At 36.2% G+C, this 23,551-nt stretch overlaps 1 protein-coding gene across 1 annotated transcript in view; it reads right to left on the bottom strand.

Annotated features, from left to right (window-relative positions):
* PXDN (peroxidasin) overlaps positions 1-23,551 on the bottom strand; it is an 83,474-nt gene that overhangs the window by 39,335 nt on the left and 20,588 nt on the right. The window contains exons 2-8 of the mRNA XM_054383827.1: positions 20,971-21,042; positions 19,659-19,730; positions 12,245-12,316; positions 4,311-4,382; positions 3,655-3,726; positions 1,576-1,745; positions 56-173 (exon numbers count right to left, since the gene is read on the bottom strand). Of these exons, the coding sequence (XP_054239802.1) occupies positions 56-173; positions 1,576-1,745; positions 3,655-3,726; positions 4,311-4,382; positions 12,245-12,316; positions 19,659-19,730; positions 20,971-21,042 (648 nt within the window). The remainder of the gene's footprint in view (positions 1-55; positions 174-1,575; positions 1,746-3,654; positions 3,727-4,310; positions 4,383-12,244; positions 12,317-19,658; positions 19,731-20,970; positions 21,043-23,551) is intronic.

Raw genomic sequence — 23,551 nt, 5'->3', positions numbered from 1 at the left:
CACATCAAGATAAATACACCTGCATCAAGTTTCTCTCTTCCTCTTTTAAACTTACTTGTTTCGAAGCCAGATAATTTCTGGTTTAGGATTGCCTTCAGCTCTGCAAGTGAAGTACACTGTATTCCCTGAGGTAACGTCCACATCCTGAGGCTCTGATGTAATCCTTGGCCTCTCTGGATCAACAATAAAATGTGAAAGGAGCTCTTACTTGTTTTAAAACTGCTAAAGAATGGTAGATAAAAAAAATTCCACATACTTTTTAGAGAAATATTTTTCACAAATGTTTGAACTTTAAATATTTATATGCTTAATCAGGATTCAACACATTTTTCCCCCAAGTCTCTTGTTCCTTAGGACCTTTTAGAAGTCTGGAAATGGATTGTGCAAATTTGTATCAGGATCTAAAGTAGCTGTTTTATTTATTTGCACAAAGGCTCAATTTGCTTATGAAGGAAAAAGCTTTAAAGCAGTAAGCACAAGTGCCATTTAAAATAATTTCCTCTAGATAAGCATCAGTGCTCAACCTGCCTCCTACAGAATAATTTGTCCAGCTTGCTTCCTGCCACTTACAAGTTCAAGCTCCTTATAGTGTGCAGAGAGATGGTAGGATGCCACATGAATTATTCTTGCACAAAATCCTGAGAGAAAAGATCAATCAATCCCACCTCTACCACTTTGAGGCTAGTGGGGTTAGAATCAGAAGATTTTTAAGGTTTCAACCCCAACCATTCTATGATTCTATGAAACACCCTTTTTACAAGTTTTCTCAAGATCTTTGCAGACACCTATGGTGATAATTCTCATATTATACCCAACACATAGCCAAAAGGATAATTTCATTATAACTTGGCCTTAACAAATGGGTAGGCAGGCAGATGCCCATAGCTTGATGAGAAATCCACATTCTGATTTTAGAACAGAAGAAATGTGATGCTGAGTCCCAGGGCACCTATGAAGCCAGACTCAGGCTGAATGAAAACAGATGAACAAAGGGATTATAAAACAAGTGCTTGTCTGTTAATCATTTGGTAACAGATGATTTCAGTGCCTGTGCAGGGCACTCATTTCTTGTTAGTATAGCTGATTGAAAAAGAAACCCAGTGGCCCAACCTCAGTTACAATAATATCAACAGGATTTTTAACAATAAGATCTGCAAAATCAGCACCGATTCTGTACAGTTTCTTTCTTCCTTTTCCTTTGTATAGAAGGGAATAAAGACATCAAATGATATTAACACAACACCACCCTAGCTGATAATCCTTTTATCATCCAAACTGAAATATAAAAAGGAAAAATAAACTTTTTAGATAATAACATTCATTTCCTCAAGGAGAAATTTCAAACATTACTATATTTGTTTCACCAAAGATAGGCTGAGGGGTAAAAAAAAATCAGTGAGTCCTGTCATAAGATGACAAAAACTGAGAAGGAACACAGGGAGATTTCTGAAAATAACCAGTACTGGCAATAGGGAGTTGGTGTTTTCAAAGAACCAACCAACCAAAAAACCAACCAACCAAAAGTTTAGGTATATTTAACACATTAAAGAAACCATCAGGAAGTGGCAAACCCACCACAGTTAAGTTCTTCTGGTGTTATCGTGGCCACTGATCTTCCCTGGATCCTTCGCGGATACTCACAGGTAGCTGCTGCTTGAGCATTACCCGACTCTGCGTACGTCTTCAGCAGCTCTGCCAGCCACAGGATTTCACAGTCACAGTGAAGAGCGTTAGAATCCAACCGCCTGCACAAAACAAGCAGAAGCCACAACACCTGTTGGTAAAATTTGAGTATTTTGCGTGAATCAAAACGGTTCTGCAATACCAGCAGTGCCTTTATCTGTGAATACAGACAACAGGCAATGTGGAACAGAGGTCGCTTATATGTGTTCTGGTAGGTTTTCCTAGAAAAAACAAGAATGTTATTTTTACTGCACAGGTAGGATTGTGTTCAACATAGCAAAACAGTTCAATAGCATTACCTTTTTTAACCCCAGAATTCAGAAATAAGCCAGGTTTTTTTCACATGTTAACCAAATTTTGCTTAAATAAGAACCTTACACCATTCTCCACACGTTTTTTTTAATGTGCTTAGTACTGTAGCTAACCAGACATTTTTGCAACTCCCCATTTTACTGATCAGGCAACTAAGACAAAGAGCCACAGTTTTATTTAAGCACTAAAATCTCTTTGAGTTCAGTGGGTCAGTAACTTTGTATAGCTCCTGCGTATTGCAGATAATGAGAACTCGTAAATTGTTGACTTTCCAGTAGTGAAGGGCCCTATTACTACATGGAGCACTGCACTTGCTGGTGGAGGGCCCTGTAGGAAAAGAAAATATTAAATATAGAAATATGTGCTATTAAATATATCTGTAGGGACATTGGAAATAAAATTGCATGACAAAACAACCTCAGCTTGGTATATGTTTGTGGGTAGCAAACTTTTTGATCCTTTTGCCTTTTAACCTCTTGTGCAAATGCCTAGATAGGATTTTCTTCCTGTTCTCCTATAAAAACACGCAATAAGAAGGAAAACTATTTTAAAAGTTACTGTACAAATGTCAGATGTTACTGGTAGAATTTAAATCTGGAACACAGAGTCATTATGTGACTTTTAGGTATAAACTGTTCCCAATCAGAGGACATCTGTTCAGTTCAGCCCACTGTCCTGCTCCACCAATAGCCACTAGTAAAATTCCTCTTTACCTAGGATTTATGTGAGGAAGTGTAAACATGGTGCTTTGGGGCATGATTTAATGGTCATGGTGGTGTTGAGCTGACAGTTGGACTCAATGATCTTACAGGTCTTTTCCAACCAAAACAATTCTGTGACTCTGTAAGTATCCCTTTCTGTTTACCTGAACTCCATAAGAAATTGAGGTATGAGTGAAGCAGCTACTGCTAGAAGGTGCATACATTATCCAAACTTATTTTATTCTGCCCTTCCCCTCCAGTTAAAGGTATGGTTTCAAAACTGTCCTAAACAAACAGGATCTCATTCCTGTTACGACCCTTGCAATCACTTTTCTCAGTAAAACATGCCCTCAGCAGCCCACCCAGAAAGGTGAGTATGAATGCATGACTGCCTTTCTCAAAATGGCTGTCTTGGATAATTTAAGGAATGTTTATCCTAGAACACTGGAGATCCAAAGTGAGAGACAGAAAACCCATAGAATGTCACCATACTATGGTACTCTTATGGAGTTCAAGTTTTAAAATGCTACTAGGGAACTAAGAAGCCTCTAATTTTCGAAGTTAATGGCATTTCAAGGAGAAGTGTCTTACGGAGTTGCTTTTGAAAGTAATGTACTTTTAAACCACCAAGAACCTTTTTGTAACTGTGTTTTTATCATCAGATAAGGACAAGTAAAGCAACTAACAGAAAATATTGAAATAACCAAATATTGGACCATATGATTAAAAATAATTGCAAGATAGGAAACAAAAGGTTTCATCCAGTCATTAATGACAGTAGGAGTTGATGCAGTGGTCTCAATCTATGTACCTAAACAAGTAGAGCACGGCTTAGGAAAAAATATTTAACATTTAAAACAGTTACACAACAGAAAACAATTGCAAGGAAGATAAATATGGCAACAATAATTAAATTGTTTAAAGTTTCTTTAGTTCAATAATATTTCAGTTTACTTACAATCTCTTCATAGATTCTAAGTCACTAAATGTTCCAGGAATCAAATGAGCTATTCTGTTGTTATGCAAAAATCTGTCAAAAAGCACAGAAATAGGCATGTAACGATACTGATTTTGAGGCACACTCATTTCATTTACATGCTTCTGAAAATCCTTTAAGAAAAAGTAATTTTACAAAATAACAAAGAAAAAAGGAAACAAACAACATTTTTTTCAGATATTCAATGACTGATATTTTTGTGGCCTCAAAGTTGTATTCTACATGGCCATATAAGCAAAAAGAAGCCATAAAGGAAGCAAAAGAATGGGAGTTCATAAACATTCAAATGAGAAACTCAGAAAAAGAAAAGAATATAAATTTTCTGTTTCTTCATTCATAACAATTATGCTAGGCCAAACACTGATCATAGCTCTTTGGGAAACAGTTTCGCAACACAGAAATATATCACAGGCAACGCTCACTTCTGCCTGCCTCTAAGGTCAGCCTGACCAAAGTTTCTTGGCAAAAACTATGCTGTAGTTACAACAAAAAACTCAGATTAGAAATAATCTATAGGAATGATAAAAATATCATTTTCCAGCTTCAAACATTTACTTTAATTCAAACAAAGAAGCGAGCTGACTTCTGAATCTTACTCCAAGAAAAAACACACTTACAGCCTTTCAAGTTTTGGAAGATGGGTAAAGGATTCAGGTTCCAATGTTTCTATTTGATTAAAGTGCAGATACCTGAAAATATTTTAAACAGAAAGAAAAATTTTGAAACAGTTTTTTTAATGAAGATAAAGTATTATGAAGCATTTGTTATTGTTTACACACTGTTTAACACATCTAAATGCTGATAGTAGAGGCATAACATTTTTACCAGAAGAGTTTGAAGACAAAATACTGTGAAGCATTTGTTATTGTTTACACACTGTTTAACACATCTAAATGCTGATAGTGATGTAGAGGCATAACATTTTTACCAGAAGAGTTTGAAGACAGACTGTGTGTGTCTGTATGTGTACGTGGGGGGAAAAATAATGTTTTAAACCCATTACGCTATGGACATTTTGGATGTAATACTTTGAACACAATTTTGCCAAATCTCATTTTGATTATGATGAAAATATTAATGAAAATAAGAATGCCTGAATAAATATATTTGGAAGGAAAAAGCTTTTTAATTTATTTTTGACATGAAAACGTTTCAGGTTTTTTAGAAAACATTAATTTTCTATTAAAAAATAAATAAAAATAATCCAAACATGTTTAGTGGGTAACTGCTTTCATTGTTTATCACACTGCATGAAAATTCCAAAAGATGCTGAGAAGTAACTTCCTCTAGTCCATGAATACTGGCATTTAAACCTATGAACCATCAGAAGCTCTAAAGACAAACAATTTTGCAATCCAAAGCCAAGCTTGACTGCACTCCTTTTACACAAAGGACTTTCCAGCAATTTGTGTATAATTAACCAGCCCAGCAGTGCTCTGCAGTTTGATGCTCTCTTGATGCTTGTGTATGCTATTAATATTACACAATAACAAATATTACACGGTTGTTAATGCTGTAAAACTGACAAAGTCTAATGTAACAAGATAATTAACCAGATTATTAATCTGTAACCGCTGGGACAGTGGACTGCAAAGGGAGGGTGATTCCAGTGTCAGCTATGTTGTGCACTCCCAAACCGTGTAGATGAGAAAATAAGGAGTAATTGTTAAGACTTGCACAAGGAACTATGAAAATGATTTATCGACTTTGATTACTGAATATATCCAAATTTATCCAAAACTCAAGTTTTCTATTTGACCTCTAACAACTTCAGGAACATCTGAGAATGTGCATGTCTGAGAATGTGCACAAATAGAAATCACTGAGGGCCAAAGAAAGAAAAAGGCCCTCGATTTAAAAACAAAGAGAAAATCTTAGACCTCAAAATCTCAGCAAAAAAAAAAAAAAAAAAGGGGCAAAGAAGAGTGAATCCTTCAGCATGAAATACAAAAGATGGGAAATGCCTTGTGCTGAAATACTGCCCATACGCTACTGCTTGACCTGAGCCGAGTGGCTGTCACAGAGAGAGCAAAGCAGGAAGAAGTGGCAGTTCCAGCAGAGTCGTTGCAGCAAGGCTTGGAAGGAGTGTGGGGCTGGGAGCCAGGCCCGTGCCTGGCAGTGTCCCAGCTCCCCCGCCAGCAGCAGCACAGCCTGAGCATTAGCCAGCGAGCGATGCCAGGGAGCAGTGAACAGGGACCACAGGAAAAGCCAATAAATCAACATGGAATGTGATCAGGCACATTGCAGTGTCGAGTCTGCTCACTGCCAGAGCAACGCATGGCCATGTTCAGTAGTAAGTAAAGACTCTTGTTTGTATAAGGAAATGAGAAAGGTGCAATCATGCTGAGGGACCTGGTGTGTTTTAGTCTGGAGAAAGGAAGGCTGAGGGGAGACCTTCTCATTCTCTACAGCTCCCTGAAAGTAGGTTGAAGCCAGGTGGAGGTTGGTCTCTTCTCCCGAGTAACAAGTGATGGGATGAGACAAAATGGCCTCAAGTTGCACCAGAGGAGGTTAAGTTTGGAGTCTAGAAGAAACTTCTTGACTGAAAGGGTTCTCAAAGACTGGAAGAGGCTCCCCAGGGAGGTAGTTGAATCCCCATCCCTGGAGGTCTTTCAAAGATGCAGAGATGTGGTGCTGAGGGACATGGTATAGCACCAGACTTGGTAGAGTTAGATAATGGTTGGATTCAATGATCTTAAATGTCTTTTCCAATCAAAATGATTCTATGAGTCTATGATACTACATTGGCCAGTCTTCATTTCCCTTTTCAAAATATAGGACAATTTCTTGCACATAAAAAAACCCCAAACATCTCAGAGGCAGATACTTCCTGCAAGGTTCATTTGAATCACAAATGGGGAGAAGAGAAACTTCAGTAAGGTTCAGACCTGAGGAAGGACCATCAGGACTGGGCTGGTATCTGCTCCACAGGCAGAACCTGGCCATGAGGTAGGTAGGTAGGCAGGCACAGCTTGCCAGGAGCCAAGATTCTGCTCACCCACTTCCCCAATACCAGCAGTGTTTGGGAGGGTGTAAGGCAAGGTGGGGATCACAGGGAAAAATCAGGCACAATTCTCGAGTTCATTACTTCTGAAGCAACTTTGATTTTGGAAAAACATTACAAACAACTAGTTCTTGTTCAGGCAACAAGGGATTTTTCTCCCCTTTCTCACCTTGTTAACTTTATTTGCCTTTTGGTGATTCATGAGCACCTTGTAAATATATCTCCTTATCTTCCCAATAAATTAGCCTCTTGTACTTCTTTGGGCATTGACAAAGCAAGGATTTGTAGGTACTGGTAACACCTCTTACCAGAACAAGAGTTCTCTGGCTAGCCAGAGAGGTTGTGCAGTCTCTGTCTCTGGAGGTATTCAAAATCTGCCTGGACATGTTGCTGTATGAATTTACTCTAGGTGATCCTGCTGTAGCAGGGGGATTGGAATAATGATCTTGAGACATCTTTTCAAATCCCTGCCATTATGTGATGCTGTGAAAAGCATCATGTCCATGGATCAGAGATGAGATTAGCAAAGGGAGGAAAAGCAGGAACACCTCTCTCATGTGGTTTAAGTGATGTAGACACCATTAAATTCAAAGCAGCAGCTCATGGCTGCTGTTCAGTATTTAAGGTTAATATAATTACAAATATAAATAATATGTCATGAACTTGAAAACTCATCTTGTTTTTCTAACACAGTTAATCAGTATAATTAAAACATGCTTCTGGTAGAAACCTAGCCTTGTTTATAATCTTAAATCATGGCAGACACACGTAGAATAGGCACTGAAGCATATTATAACAGTTAGCTGTACCTCATCAAAAATCATGCTACCCAAAGTAGCTCAAAAAAATCTAATCACACAGTCCAACTGGAAAATACTCTTAACTGCTTCATATAACAAGTCAGTTGGCTTTTGCAGGTTTTTATTACTAAAAAAAAATGTTCTGAGTAGCTTGTCAGGCAATTTAGGAACAGAACAAGTTAAATATGTGGACAAAGTGATTAGCAACAAGTGTAAGTCTAAAGAAAAATAGATGCAGAAACCAGATTGCACTGTAAGTCTGCAATAAAAAGAATAAAAAATCCTTAGCTTTACAACCTACACTTTAATCACATTTTATCACTTAGGTTTATCACATTCTTTTATTCCATGTACCACATAAATACTTTTTGAAAGGATTTTTAATATTCTAATTAATATGAGAATTTCTTATTCTGGAAATTCACTTTAAAGGTAATCATATTCAGGAAATAATCTCACACTGATACATCTTTAAAGACATCTTTTATGTTCAGAGTATAAAATGCTCTTTAAAACAGTGATATGATGTAATGAATTTGAGATAAAAGACTAGCAAAATGGAAATCTAAGGGAAAAGCATGCAAGACTGATCATTAAACACCCTTGTATCTTACTTTTTTAATTCACTAGCATGGATTAAACAGAAGAAAATATTTAAAGGAAAAAAAATCCAAAACAAACACATCTAGAGAAAGATTTGATCAAATAAGCATGGTACAGATTTTCTCTTTGTTTTTATTAATCTTGAAGGATGAATAGTTACAGTGAAATTCAGTTCCAGGAGCATTTTTCCTAGCAATAAATTTAAGATTCCATCTTCTGCAGCATAATATTTTTGTAGAGGATTATTTTTATCTTACATGCCAGTTGTTCAGTTCTAATAGTGCCTCTATGTCTTTGGGGAAGTACTTAAAAAACATTAGTTGGGTATAATCTATGTTCTGAATATTTCAGTAGCATGTTTGCCATTCTCATTATTTGAACGAATGAACAAACATTTTTCCCACATTTATCAAGGAGTTTTCCCTGCCCATGGGTATGACAAGAAGTAACAGGCTTAACCTGCAAGTTTAAGTGGTTAAGAATTTACAGTAACAGTATAGAATATTGGAAGAGGATGCTTAAGGACATTATGGAATCTCTTTAAAGACTTTTAAAATAACACTAGACAAGTATCTTTTTCCAGTCACCTAAGTTTGTTATCCCCAGCTGATCTTATTTTAGAATAAGGATGTACTTCTTAAGACCCCTTTCATATATTTTGGGTTTGGTTGGCTGTTTATTAATGAAATCTCTTTTATTATTCCTCATCATAGGCATTTTGTAGCAGCAATGAGACTTCAATCAGCTTCTGCTGTGTTAATTGTGCATAGCAGCTCACACAATTAAGCAAGAACCAGGAACTCCTCATAACATATAACTTAAAATTCACAACATTTGAAAGCTACTGAAAAGTGGATTGAGGAAAATAAAATTAATACGACAAGCTGCATTGCTGTGTGCAAGATAATGTTTGTATCTATAAATTTCCCCAAAACATGTACATGTGTACACAAACTGCAGTGTAACTCTAGTAACAGCTTTCAAAGAGGAAAATTAATATGTTAATATAAAAGTTAAAAGAAAACACATCATTAATATTTGACTAAGATTAGTTAAACAGACTTAAATAATTCTTTCAGCATATGGGGATCTTGCCAGTTAAGGACTAGAGGGAATATTTTTTGTGCGTGATACACATAGTTCTTAAGTCAAAATCTGAAAAAAATGGGAGCAGATATTTGGAAGAGAAACTGTGCACACTAATCTAGAAACAGACTGCATCTAGATCTTGATCTTAAGATCCAGATGCAGCGAACTTGTGACACCCCAAGCCAGGTATTTGTGACATTACAGGCAGGACACAGCTGTCTGAGTACAGGCACATAGAGGCATACAGCACTTGTCTAAGCACAAGCATATCCAGGCAGCTTTTGTTGCCTTCAGGCTACTGCTAAAAAAAAAAAAAAAAAAAAAATCACAAAAACCCAACCCTGCAAGTTTCCTGCAGCTTTGTGTCTCATCTGCCAGACCCAAACATATGTCTTGCAGATTTAACAGGGTCTAAACTGGTACTGGCATCTACTTTCCATCAGCTGACTTTTTCCTTTCATGCCTTCCCATGACTGAAGACTTAGGTGACGAAATATGCATGGCTGAGTGTGTTTGAACATCTAGAACTGCCAATTTGTTTTCAGAATTTACTCTAGCACAAGTGAGTTTCAAGGTCAATTCCGTTGGCAGAAATCTCCAAAGAAAAGGATATTTCTACTACATCAGCAGCTAAGAATTCTGCTGCAGAGGTTTCAGAAGGATTGTCAGCCACGGTAAATACTGAGGCTTTTCTTCCCTTATACATGCAACAGACAGTCTAAATTGTACTATATTTTCAGTGTCTCTCAAAGGACAACAAAATAAAAGAAATAATCCCAAACAAACAAATAAACAACACCAAAACAGTCCCACAACAGCCAAACAAAAAAAATCAAATAAACAAACCGAAACAAAAAACCCACCACCAACAACAATGAAACAAACAAACAAAAAACAGGTAAGTGTTTGCTTTGCTGTTCAGGTTATTTTGAAAATGCAACTACCAGTTCCATTATGGTCCACTGGAGTAGAAGAAATTATTATGAATCAAGTTTTTCTCTGAGATGTGGAACACAGCATCTACTACTAAGAACTCTCTTGAGCAGAGAAGAGCACTTGGCTGAGTCAATGCACCCAGTAGCAAAGTCTGTTTGATAACTTGGAGGCCACTGAAGATTCAAATGCAGAAATATTTACTGAGTAGTCAGTACTGTCCCAGACTGAAGTTACAGGTCTTGTTTACAAAGACCAGCTTTTGTCTTGTGAGCAGAATATTTCTCCAAAGGTCTGTGGTAAAACAGACCTTGTAGAGCCAGAACCTATTTTTATTGTAATGATGCATAAACAACGTATCTTTCCCAAAGTACAAATCTCAATGCGTACCCTCCAGTAAATTCATTTCCAGGCTTGCCACTAGCTTCCTGTGCTCCTATTTTCCCACCCAGCAAACCTTCTTTTTAAGATCTGCCCAGGAGAAGAGCTCTAAACGAAGTAAGCTTTTTGATGTGCACCCAGCAGGGCAATAATTCCCACCCAGCAGGCTCCAGACCAGCTGTAGGTGTAAAACAATACAGCGCTGTGTTGATGTCTCAAGTTTGAGCTGAAGCTGATTACCATGATATTACCATGATAGAGAGGCTTAACCATAACCTAGCAGAAAAGTTCAATCAGAAGGCATTAATATTCCAAAGTGGTTTAATGGTCATGGTGGTGTTAGATCAATGCTTGGACTCAATGATCTTAGAGGTCTTTTCCAACTGAAACAATTCTATGATTCTGCGTTTTCCAGTCATGACATAGATCAACAGGAAATAAGAGTAAAAGGAAAAAGGGCAAATGTTGCCACTTGCAGCATAACAGGCTTGCAGCAAGCTGAAGAGTATTATTTTGGATGCATTGCTAATTCAATAAATAGGCCTCGATATTTCAAATTCTGCACAGAAAATAAGTATTGCTATTAGCATGCAAGTAAGCCCTACCAGTTGCTGTCAATATGCTGCAGTAATCATTTCTAGAGTAGGAGGAAGAGAAAGACATTAAGGAAACAAATTACACATTTATATATGTTTTATAATTATTACTTTAATTTTATCTGGAAGCTCTTCCTTCAAAAAGCATCTATTGCCCTCTAAAATAAACTTATTATGATTTTGTACCTATCTGAAGTGTCATTCTATTTCAGATACACACCATGTCCACTAATATCCACTAGATGTTTATAGTAGTAAGGAAACTGGTAGATATAGAAAAATTTTAATACACTAATAACAGTCAGGAGTCAAAATTTATGCTGGTCCTAAAAGAAAGATGTTCAGCCTTCAAAATTCACACACTACAAAACTTGTGGGTCTAGTACTGTTATTTAGCAGTCAAACTGTGTAACAGCTATGGATTTACAGCTCTTTCTGTTTTTCTAAACATTAGCACTATGAACGTTCAGCAACGCTTCCTGATTATAGAACAAAATATAGTTAAACTTCATTGAATCAATACAATCAGTTTTCGTTATGCTAAAGAGTGTATTTTTCATTCTTTTCCAGTGGAAATTATTCTTCAGTCATTATACAGGAAAAGGAACATGATTTTAATCGGTCTTCCTAGAAGACCGAAATATCCACATTACAAGCAATGAACTTTCTTTTTAAACATCTGTATATGGCAATGATTAACACAATAAGAGTAAGGTTTTAATTTTAAAACCTCTTCTGGTTTTAAATTATAACAAAACTGGGTTAAACTTCAGATTAATTCAGCTTCACTTACACTGCATACAATTAAATAACAGCTGCAATCAAAGGAATCAAATAAGAATCTTTGTCTGAGTAATACACATTGGTTTTCAACACTTCCCACAACAATGCTGCTGCTTCATCAAAGCTATGTAACAATGCATAGGGACACTAGGAAGGCAAACCACAAGACAAACACAGAGACGAGGAATTTGACACAGAGATAAATTGTGGGGTTGCACATAACGATTATGGGGTTCTCTGCCTAATAACCCAGGGAGTGCAGACATGCAGAGCATGCAGGCAGGATGTGTGGATCAAGGCGTGCACTTTTCCTCTGCAGGGGAACCATGGAGATGACAGCACAGAAGAGAAAAGGCACTTACAGTTGTTCTAGAGAGGCAAGTCCTTTAAATGCTTGCCTGTCAATTGACTGGATTTCATTCTTGTACAAATAGCTGAAACAAGAAACAATCAGTAATATTAGTACACAAACAAGAGCTACATGAAGGTGGAAAAGAAGAATTAAGTTGACACATGAAGACAGTTTTTCAACTATATATTAGGGAAAAAAATACAAAACAAAACCTAAACACATACACAAAAATACTTTGTCCTTCACATTTCATTCCAAAATGTTTGCCAGGAAAGAAAAAAGCCTGGAGCCTTGTAGGCTGTCACCTGGATGGTCTTAGGCTTCCCAGTGCTCACTGTTGTTCCTTTGTTACTTACTCTTTCCTTTGCCCCTCGGTTTCTTGATGGGCTTGCCAAAAGTCAAAATAAATTTAACTCAGTGGGACAGAATTGTATCAGAAATTAAGTTCTGCTACCAGAACACATGGGGATGCAATCGGTCTTTTGCTTTCTTTAAAATATCTCATCTGAATACTGGTACAAATATTGAAAATTTTGATGGAATAAGTCTTTTTTACTGGACTTGGAGGACAAACTGTGAGAATTTTTATAACTTCACCTGTGTTACCTTTTGAATATTTATAAAACAAAACAAAACAAAAAGTTAGAATATTGGTATTACTTCCACAGAACATGACGTAGAAGAGGGACATTAGGTCCCCACTGATAGTCTATAAACAGAATAAACATATGCAGAACACTGCTTTGTTCACATATGTTGTCTACACCTTTTCTACAGAGTTAAAATAAATCAGGGTGGATCAGTGTATGTGCTCATGCTCATCATGCTTTTAACAGCAAGGATGGCTTAGTGAGAGGGTGTTGGAATAAAAAAACAACCCCCAGTTTAGTTGATGACTGCAGTTTCTGCAGAAGGCAGAAAATTAAAATACTTCTGTGGGTCAGTGTCAGTCGATCCCTTTTTTTATGTTAGGTTAGGAGCAGGTTTGTGGTTAAGAACTTTCTCACAATTATTTGACAAATGATTCGAAACTCAGTTAATGAGGCATGGAATTCTACGGAAAGGGGATGAAGAGACTTTGTACCACAAATGGCTTTATTAGAAGGCATTTTATTAGTAGTGGGTTTGTGTTTTCTGATATTACAGTTTTCAGTAACTTCCTCCCCCTCTACTCTGCTCTGGTGAGGTCATATATGGAATATTGTGTTCAGTTCCGGGCCCTTCACTTATAATCATAGAATCAGTCAGGGTTGGAAGGGACCACAAGGATTATCTAGTTCCAACCCCCCCTGCCATGGGCAGGGACACCTCACACTAGATCAGGCTGGTCAGAGCCTCATCCAGCCTGGCTGCAAACACCTCCAGAGATGGGGCCCCAACCACCTCCCTGGACAACCCATTCCAGGCTCTCACCACTCTCATGGGGAAGAACTTCTTCCTCACTTCCAGCCTGAACCTCCCCACTTCCAGCTTTATTCCATTCCCCCTAGTCCTATCACTACCTGATAGCCTAAAAAGTCCCTCCCCAGCTTTCTAGTAGGCCCCCTTCAGATACTGGAAGGCCACAATAAGGTCACCTCAGAGCCTTCTTTTCTCCAGACTGAACAGCCCCAACTCTTTCAGTCTGTCCTCATAGGACAATTCAAGAAGGACTTCAGGGAACTGCTTGGAAGAGCCCATTGCAGAGTCGCAAAGAGGATTAATGGGGTGGAACATCTCCCTTATGAGGAAAGGCAGAGGGAGCTGGGGCTCTTTAGCTTGCAGAAGACCACACTGAGGGGTGACCTCATTAATATTTATAAATATGTAAAGGGCAACTATTGGGAAGACGGAGCCAGGCTCTTCTCAGTGATGTCCAACAACAGGACAAGGGGCAAGGGGTGCAAGCTGGAGCATAGGAGGTTCCACGTAAACAAAAGGAAAAACTTTTTACTGTGACGGTGACAGAGCACTAGAATAGGCTGCCCAGAGTGGTTGTGGAGTCTCCTCTGTAGATATTGAAAACCTGCCTGGATGTCTTCCTTTATAACTCTAGATGATTCTTCTCTGGCAGGGGGTAGAATTAGATAATCTTTCAAGGTGCCTTCTAACATTCTGTGATTCTGTGACTAGAAATATTGCAAACTTCTTTTGATGTAAAAGATAAAATTCTGGCTCTTCTGGTGCTGGTGGCAGTTTTTGTATTGACTTGACAACAGGCAACATTTCACAATAGGTCCTAACAAGGAAAAAAATGGTGTCTTTGATATTCAACTCATGACAGTTTTGGGGGACATATAGAATGGCAACCTTTCCTTGAGTCTAAATACAATTTTCCAATGCATTGCTTGCTGAGATTCCAACACATGCAGACTCAGATGTTTAATTAGCATAGAAATATATCTGAATGAAATGCAGATTTCCTCCAATAACAGAGTTAACAAGAAAGTAATAATTTCTGAGGTTTTTAAAATAGTCAAAAATATGAACACATTAAACAGGAAAGAATACTGTCATACGAAATTACTGTAAAATATTCTAAAATAATTTGAAAAAAAGAGAGATTCATTTGAATGTGGAATTGAGTTTTATTACATTTGGAAAAAATAATACTTCCTTTGACTAATTCAAGGATCACAGTCATTACAATTTTGTCTCTCCTTAATTTTCCCCTCTGGATAATATTCAATTCCTATCTTACTTTCCAGTGAGAAATTTAAATCCACAATTTCTTCTCAGTCCTTAGAAAATCTGAAGGACTGAACAGCTGAAGTAGTTTTCATCTTTTTAACATCCTCAACGTGGAAACGTGCAAATTCCTCTTATTCCTCTGCATACTAAATTTCTGATCAGAGCAGTGAAACAGAGTGGGCTAAGATTGTTTTAATAACCAGCCTCAGTTAAATATCTCTTGTGGGCATTTGAGTAATTTTACTCAATAAACCTGTGTATTTTTTTTTAATGTCAACAGAATCACTCATGTAATGTTTATTTACTTCCTTCAGCAAAGCAAAGTGAAAAACAAAGGTAGGTTAAAAGAAGGCTGGGATGATGACTGCAGTTTTGCAGACTTTTTACTACATACTGCAGAGAAGGGAGCAGCCTTCTACATACATCCCCTTTTGGAGCTCTTATCAAGCCATTGTGGAGGGAGTTAATTTGTGATTTGTCTTTAAAACACAATTTTTTCCATCCTGATCGCAACTCTCAGATGCAGGACACAAATCCATCACGTTCCCTCTTCACAGAGAAACCCCAGCAACCCCATGGCTAAAAAATGTATGTCTGATGACAAATGTGCTAACTAGGCTTTTATTTAATTCTATAGATCTTTCTTTGAGGACATTAACAGAAAGAAAAATATATACATGGAGAGAGATGGCAGAATACAAAATACAAATCAGTAGCACTCACAAAAAATGTCTTTCTAAAATGCTGCTGTGCCTAACAAGTAAAATTATGTAAACACCACACTAGTTATAAATTCTCAAAATTTATCCTACATTAGCTGAAAGCAGATTTAGAGTATAATCACAAAAAAAAAACAATTTGTCATTTTATTTACCTAAAAGTTCTCTTACAGAATGGAATCACTAGAATTTTACAAAGAATGAATGAACAGTGGATTAAGATGACAAAGAGTGATTTATACAGAAACGTAAAGGAGATGGTGGAAGCAGCAAAACAAATTACAGAAAAATAAGCTCTGGAATCTTTGGAGGTGTTCAAAGGACAAAGTAATGTGACCATGACAGCAACACTGGTGGAAGGAACAGAAGGAAACATGACCTAATCCCATTTTTGGAAGGGTGAGGTCAGCAAATCAGCACTTCGTCAAACCTAAAAAGTATCCTGAACCACTATTACTTCATTTACTAAAGTAAAACAAACCTTGCATGTTCCTCTTTAGTATTTCCAGAACAGATACATTTCATGCAGTCTTAATTTCCATTTATCTTTTGCTCATCACAATGTTATAATTTCTGTTTCCTCACTTCTCCATTTCTTACTAACTGAATATGTATCAATGTTGTTAACGTTATTTTCATTCTCTTTTTATATTTCCTTCATTTCCCTCACATTAGGTGCTAGTTTATCATGCTGTAACTATTGAGTACCTTCTCTTTATCTGGAAAAGACTTTCATAATTGCTGATCTATATTTTGTATTTTTCCATATCTAAATTCTTTTTTTTAACCTATTTTTTTTCACTACTGTTTCAAAATCTTTTAATGTCTGGCACATTAAAATGGTAGTTTGCATCTACCTTCAATTCTCAATTCTCTTCTCTCTTGGAGAATAAACTGTTGACTTTCAGGATCAAGAATGGTTATCTTACCAAGCTTCCACATATCTGTCTGCATTTAAGTATTACAAAGTTGGGAAGCTTTTTTTATGTTTTCTTTCTGTACTACGATCTCTAGTCAGCAAACCAAATAACTTACAGGAAGTCAATTAAACATATTCATTATCCCGTATACATCACATACACGGATATATATAATATATATATATACAAACATGCTATCAATTATTTTGATCATATGAAGACAGCTTTTAAAGTTTGCTTTAGATAAGAGATTTTTACAGTATCCTTTCAGAAGGGGGAATATAAGACCCACAAAAGTATACAGGAGTGCAGAAAGAAACTATGAATAGGGTCCAAGCTACTGATGCATTTTTAATCTGTACTATAGAATAATACTTTCAGTATAAAGACAGACAGACAGACAGAAAGACAAAAAGGCAGAAAAAAGAAGTACCGTCTCAGTTTCATAGCAAAACAATAACAATTATATTTCTTTCCAACTTTTAGCATGGAAATTCAAGACAAATGACCACAAACAGCACAGCAAGTTCCCACAAAGCTGTTGACAGAACTGTCAAATTTCATTTACATAAAGATAATGAGTATTCCTAAAACATAAACTTCAAAGGTCATGTGCATAAATTTAGTTTTGAAATGTAAAGACTAACTTTTAAAATTATGAATATTTTTCATGCACAGAAAAGTGAGAAAGTATCAGTAGTCTGTTGAAATTTGTTCTTCAGACAGACAATTCTGAAAACATATATATCTCATAAAACTCTAAGCTTAATTTCAGAAAGAAACAGTACAAAGCAGCATTTGAAATATCTAGGGCTTGCTGGAAATGTTTTGTCTGAGAACAAAAACCCAAATCTTCAGCAGAGATACAAGGATGGACCTTAACATCTATCTCGGACACCAGTGTGATTTTCAAAATAAATACACCGTATTGTATTTTATACTTATGAATTTTATATAGAACTATATAATTACTCATACTTTATATATAGTTATACATTAATATTTAGTAATAGTTATGAGCTTTATATTTATATATGCTGATATTTTGCTAAATCAAAGCCACAGAGAGATGATAAGTCTCTGGAGATCCCTTCCAAATCCTAACAGTCTGTGATTCCACACTAGGTTTTACTAAAAGTATTTAGTGAATTTTCAGAACCATCTGAACTCCAGCACTTGAGTTCTTATAAGAGCACAAGTAAAATCATGGACAAATGACCTCATTTTATGAAACCTGACAATATAAGTTGGGTTTGCAAATATCTACTGGATCAGGCTGTACAAAATCTCAATTCTTCCAGATCCTGTGGCTTTCTAATATTACATTCTGAACAATATTTTTACATTTTGGACAGTCTCTCCTCCTTAATTTCTATTTCAGTTGATCCTACTGGGAAAAATGGTCTGGTTAGTTCCCTTTGTTGCACAGAATACAGTTAGCATGTACTTAGATAACATTTTCACAGCAGTACTGTATTTAATTGGCACATTTAAGCCTTCTGTATTGATTATCGGACCAGGACCAACATTTTTGTAACTTTAAGACTCTACAGTTTACAGCTAAACATTTTTATAACAGCTGTTGAAATAGGCTAAAAGATCTTTTTAAAGTTTATTTTAGCAAAAGGGTGGATGCCTTTAAAGAAGAGCTCTCTCTAGCTCAATGAACTACCACATCCAACTTTATTCAAGTTTTCCCAGGAACGAGAGGAAAAAGAAAAAAAATCCTCCTCTTAACAATCTAAATATAGATAAATGTCACTATGTGTGTGTATATATATATATATATATGTGAACAAATAACAGCTCAGTTACCTCTTTTCACTCATTTATTGAACTGAACAGAGTGGATAGTTGAGTGTTATCTCAGGTCTACTACAGCTAGGCAAAGGCAAGCACACGAAAACAAAGGACTAGTAAGAACCAAGTAGCATTTTTGCACAGCTGCTGACTGTGGAAAGAAGCTTAACCATCCCGAATGAGAAGATTTTAAGCACTCCATACCACATCCACCATCTAAACACATCTTGTAACAAATACAATCATCATGGACTTTAACAACTCATTGAGGATTGATCGTCCAGTATTCTCTTTCCTCCTATTATATATAGATTTAAAAAATTTATTACTGAAAAACAATACACAGGAAAGTGAAACCAGGAAATATAATCAAAGAAAGCTCAGAAAACCAGGTAATCTGGCTGCATAGATTTACAGGATTTTTATCTTCCTCCCTTCTCCCACCTCCTTAGAAATATCCATGCTGCATTCTTGAAAACTAGAGAGAAAATTAATCTTCTGAATTGTTTCCAAAACAATAGCATCTCAAGTGGCTGTTGGTTTCTGTACACTATTCAAGCAGTGACCAATACGCAAAACAATGAAGTGAAACTTTTCTAAATGACACAGGACAGATTCCAAAGACTGCAGCTGAGAATATATGGCAACTTACTATTCAGCTTTAGTCTTTTATACAGATATAAATAACATTTTTCATACCTTTTTATTTGGATAATTATTATCCTATGATGTGTTTGTTAAAATTGGGCAGAGTTTGTTTTAAAATATACAAGGTGCCGTAAGACATGGAACTCGTGACAGATCATAAAGGCACTTCTCTATTTTGTGTTTGACTTAATTTTTTTTCTTACAATTTATGCTACTGTCAGTGAACTATTTAGGAGCAGTTAAAAACCTTATATGTCATAAGCTCCTACAGACAAAAATCTTGAAATAGCTACTTTTAAACCACTTTCAAAACACAAAAATTACCTGGAATGAATGTTTCAGTGAGCCTCTAAAGATGTCACTTCCTAGAACTGTCAACATACTTCTTTCTAAATTATCTTTTAAGTTGCATACAGTAAACAGCAACTGGAAAGTTCTTTCAAATCTACTGCCTAAAGGCATGGTTTTGTATTAGCAAATCTTCAAGCAGCTACTTATAGAAACATGGTTGGCTCCTTCCATTAATGCATTAATTTCATAAATTTTCAAATCAGTTTATCTCCCAATTTAGTGAGTCAAATTAAAACATAATCTCAGATTGTAACACTTTTTCACTGAGGGATTTCACTTGTATATTGATGCAAAAAGTAACATTCATTTAACTTACAGATATTTCAGATTTTCAAGGTCTTCAAATGCCCCACTAGGTATTCTTTTGATTTGATTGTTGTTTAGAAGCCTGCAAAAAGAAACAAATAGTCATTTATTTTAACATAAAGGAACAGTAGGGGAAAAAAAAGGTTTAATAGCAGGTATAATATGGTATTAAAGGGAAAACTTAAAAAAAAAATGGTTTCTTCCCTAACAGTAACTGTTAGAAGAAAAAAGTGATGCACTAACAGCTGTTTAGTCACTGACTTGCAGGAGAAAACTCTGAAAAAAATAGACATCAATCAATCAATCTAGAACCTGAAATAATATGGCTTTTAGTAGACATCCCAGATGGAGATGGGGGGGAAAAAAATAAAAAACCTTTGTCTCAAGTTCACACATCAGTTTGAAACTGATAAAACCAATAATAACAAAGATTTGTCATTGGCAGGTACATTACAGTGACTTTTTCCAGGTGCTTCTTAGCAATACTGGATGCTTTATATCACAGAGGAACAGAACTATCTGTAGTCACAGGATGGTACCCATCCCTCATGCACTAGTTTTATGAAGAGGATCCAAACTTAACAAATCCTGTCTTTATTTGGGACTTGTAAATCTCAGAGCAGCAATTTGAATCTTCAGGCTGGATATCTAATAAACTAATTCACAACTGAGTATCAACTGCAAACAGAGGTATGATCAAAGGTGATTCGAAGCAGGGATAGTTAGTAAAATGTCTTGGTAGCACAGATTTAGACAACATTATTTGGGAGAAAGTCTTATCATTTCTTCTGTTGTGAATATACAGTACAAGATGTCTCAGTACATTTTGTGTTTTGTGCTTGCAGGATACATAGATAACAGTGTTCCAAAGCTCACTGATATTGCTATATTGCAGCTCAGTAGGAACAAAACCTTCCGACTTCTGCCAGTTCTGGAGAGCACATTAGAACAGGACAGTTCAAAACATTAGAGCTTGTCACATATTTTGTAACTGCAACATGTTTACACATCTGAGCTTTTGACTAGCTTTGTACTAACTCCATAATCAATAATGTGGTCGTTTAGCACAATTTGGAGAAAAAAAAATACAGTAAAGACCTGTATTTTTCATACCTCCAATTAAAATATGTTAATAAAACATTAGCATATAAATAATTTCCTTTTTTAACAGACATCCACCTCACTTCCCTCACCTGTGTAAATACTACAGCTCAAATTTGTGAGACTGCTTACCGGTGAAGAGTGAGCAAATTTGGCACATTAACAAATTAATCATATTAAATCAAAAGGGTAAAGGGCTTTAAAGCTGCAAAAGAACTTACAGTGTGTTCAGGTTTTTAAGCCGCCTAAACTCTCCAGGCTGGATTTCTTTAATCCTATTAAATCTTAGGTCTCTGTAGAACAAAGAAAGAAGAATCATGTTAAAAAAAAAATAGATGTATTTTTTTTTCATACAAAAACCTCCAAACCAAGTACAGGTCTTCTGTGACCACCTCTGCCATACACCATAGCTTTTGACCAAACAAAACACAGTTTGACATGTTTAAGCAAAGGATTGGCCAAATTTAGCCTCAGCAGGCAATACAGAAGGCTTTATTTTAAGCTGAACCTGTGGTCATGAAGTGAAGCAACTCATAGTGGGATGCAATTCACTAAATTGAAGCGTCTCCATATTTTAAAAGCTGCTTGTAAATAATACAGCAAAGAAAAACACTTGGAAATAGATACAGAAAAATTTGCATCCAATAAAAGCTCAGTAGAAAAAGGGACAGCTTTCAAGACTTCTAAGCTGCTTCTCTCTTGTTTTGAGCAATGACACTTAAGTACTTGATGCTGTCCTGCTTTCAAAATCTGTAAATCCAGGTGCCTGAAGCTGTTTTGTTATTTAGTTTAACTTTCTCTACGTTTTTTTCCATTTTTTACCATCTTCCATTTCCTGTTAGATTTATAGAGCTTAATGAGAACTTCACCAAAGAGAAGGAAACCCGCTTCTCAAGCAAGGTTCTGCAGAGTGAGCAGTGCCAGGGAGCAAGGTGAGAGCAGCACAGGAAAGCGGGGAAATGCCACTGCTTTGTCTCTGCTGCTGAAATAAGGCAGTAGCACTTCTCACCTATGCCCACATCCTGTCCTTCCCTGGCTCCAAATTCAAAGAGGCAGAGATGGGTGCTGAGGGATGTGTTTAGCCCCAGACTTGGTACAGCTAGGTAATGCTTCCAGTCACTGATGTTAAAGGTCTTTTCCAGCCAAAATGATTCTATGATTCTATGATAATTCTGAAGGACTCTGATCACACCCACTGCACTGTCCTTCCATCAATTGCTTTAAAAAAGCAGGACATCAACATGTCACAACCTCAATCTTCGAACCAAAAGCAGTCCTAATTAAAACATAAATATGCACTGTGCTTTAACAGGTAATAGGTAACCAAGTAATCTCTCTGCAGTTTGGTATTTATATAGGGACATATAGAAAAGAGACAAAAAGTCAGCTGATTGCTAATCCCCTATAACCTGACTGGGGGGGACATAGTTGCCTGGAGTCTTTTGAAAAGAGCATACTTAAGCATCAGTCTTCACAAATCAGGGCTTATTATTTGGAATAATGGCTCTAGAAGGACTGTTTTCTACATAAGTGGTTTAGGATGTTCATTGTAAGGAAAGGATTAGACATATGGTTCTGCTTGCATTGCAGTCCACCAAAACATCTGATCTGTGACTGAAATAAAGGAGGGATGTAAACTGCTGTCCCTTATTTAGATGTGTAGTTAAACTGCCTATAGACATGCAGGACAGTCCCCTTACTCAACCCCCAGCTGAACTGATGATTTCCAGATTTACTAGCAAAAATTGGAGCTTTTTCTAGATTATCTGAAAGTTTATTGTGTTTCAAGGGAGCATTTTAACTTTGATTACAATGATGAAAAGCCCAAAAATCCAGTATTGATGAATGGAATACTAAAAAGTACCTGATTTTTGAGAAGCTTCAAAATACCCTTAGAAATATTTAGCTCCCAAAACAACATGGAACTTCTCAATTTGATTTTTATTTTTTAAAAGTTCCAGGGATAGAGAGAATGCAGAATGTCTTTTTAGATGTAAAAGAATATGCATTCATTCATATGAAAAGCAAGCCAATTCCCTACAGTGAAGAAAAGCTAATAAATATGTAACTTTTATGAATGCAATGAAGAAGCCAGACCTCTTGAGTCAGCATCAAAATTATCACCATTTGATGTGTCAGATCCATTCTGCAGTAACTCACTAGGAGAACGAGGGATTAGCGACATAATTACAATAATTTATACTATTTTACTATTACTGCATGTAGTGATATTTTATCCCAACTCCTGACACTACTGCCCTTCCCATATGAAGTTTCTAAGGCTACATAATACATCATGTTTCAAACCCTACCCATTCGTTTTCATTCTGCCTAAAGATATTAAAAAAGGCACCCAATTCTTCTCTGCATTTGGTATCTGTAAGTAAAATATATTGCTGCCATCATATCTTTCTATGAAACTTATTTATAAAGCTTAATTATATATTTATTTTTTTTTAAATAGTAATGTTTACATTAAAATTGGAGAAAAAATAATGTTTACTTTAGCAAACTGAAAGATTACATTTTTGGTACATTCCTCCAAAGAAGAGCTCTTTCTCCAAAGGAAGTGCCCTTTCTAAGGGTTAACTTTTTTCATTCGTTTTTGAGCACGAAATCATCCAAAATAAAGAGTAAAGCAGATGACAAATGGGGTCCAAAATAAAGAATGTAAAACCTCTTTTTTTTTGCTAAATTAATATAATTTTGCTTCATGAGGTTATTCCTTGTACAGAGAAGATAAAAGTTCTTAAGTCATAACCACTACAGACTTCTCAAGAAGAAATTCTGTTGTAATTTTCT

This window comes from Indicator indicator, chromosome 9 (genome assembly GCF_027791375.1).
Source record: "Indicator indicator isolate 239-I01 chromosome 9, UM_Iind_1.1, whole genome shotgun sequence".
Lineage (NCBI taxonomy): Eukaryota > Metazoa > Chordata > Aves > Piciformes > Indicatoridae > Indicator > Indicator indicator.
Note: the sequence above shows the minus strand (reverse complement) of the source record. Positions and strands in the feature narration are given on the sequence as shown.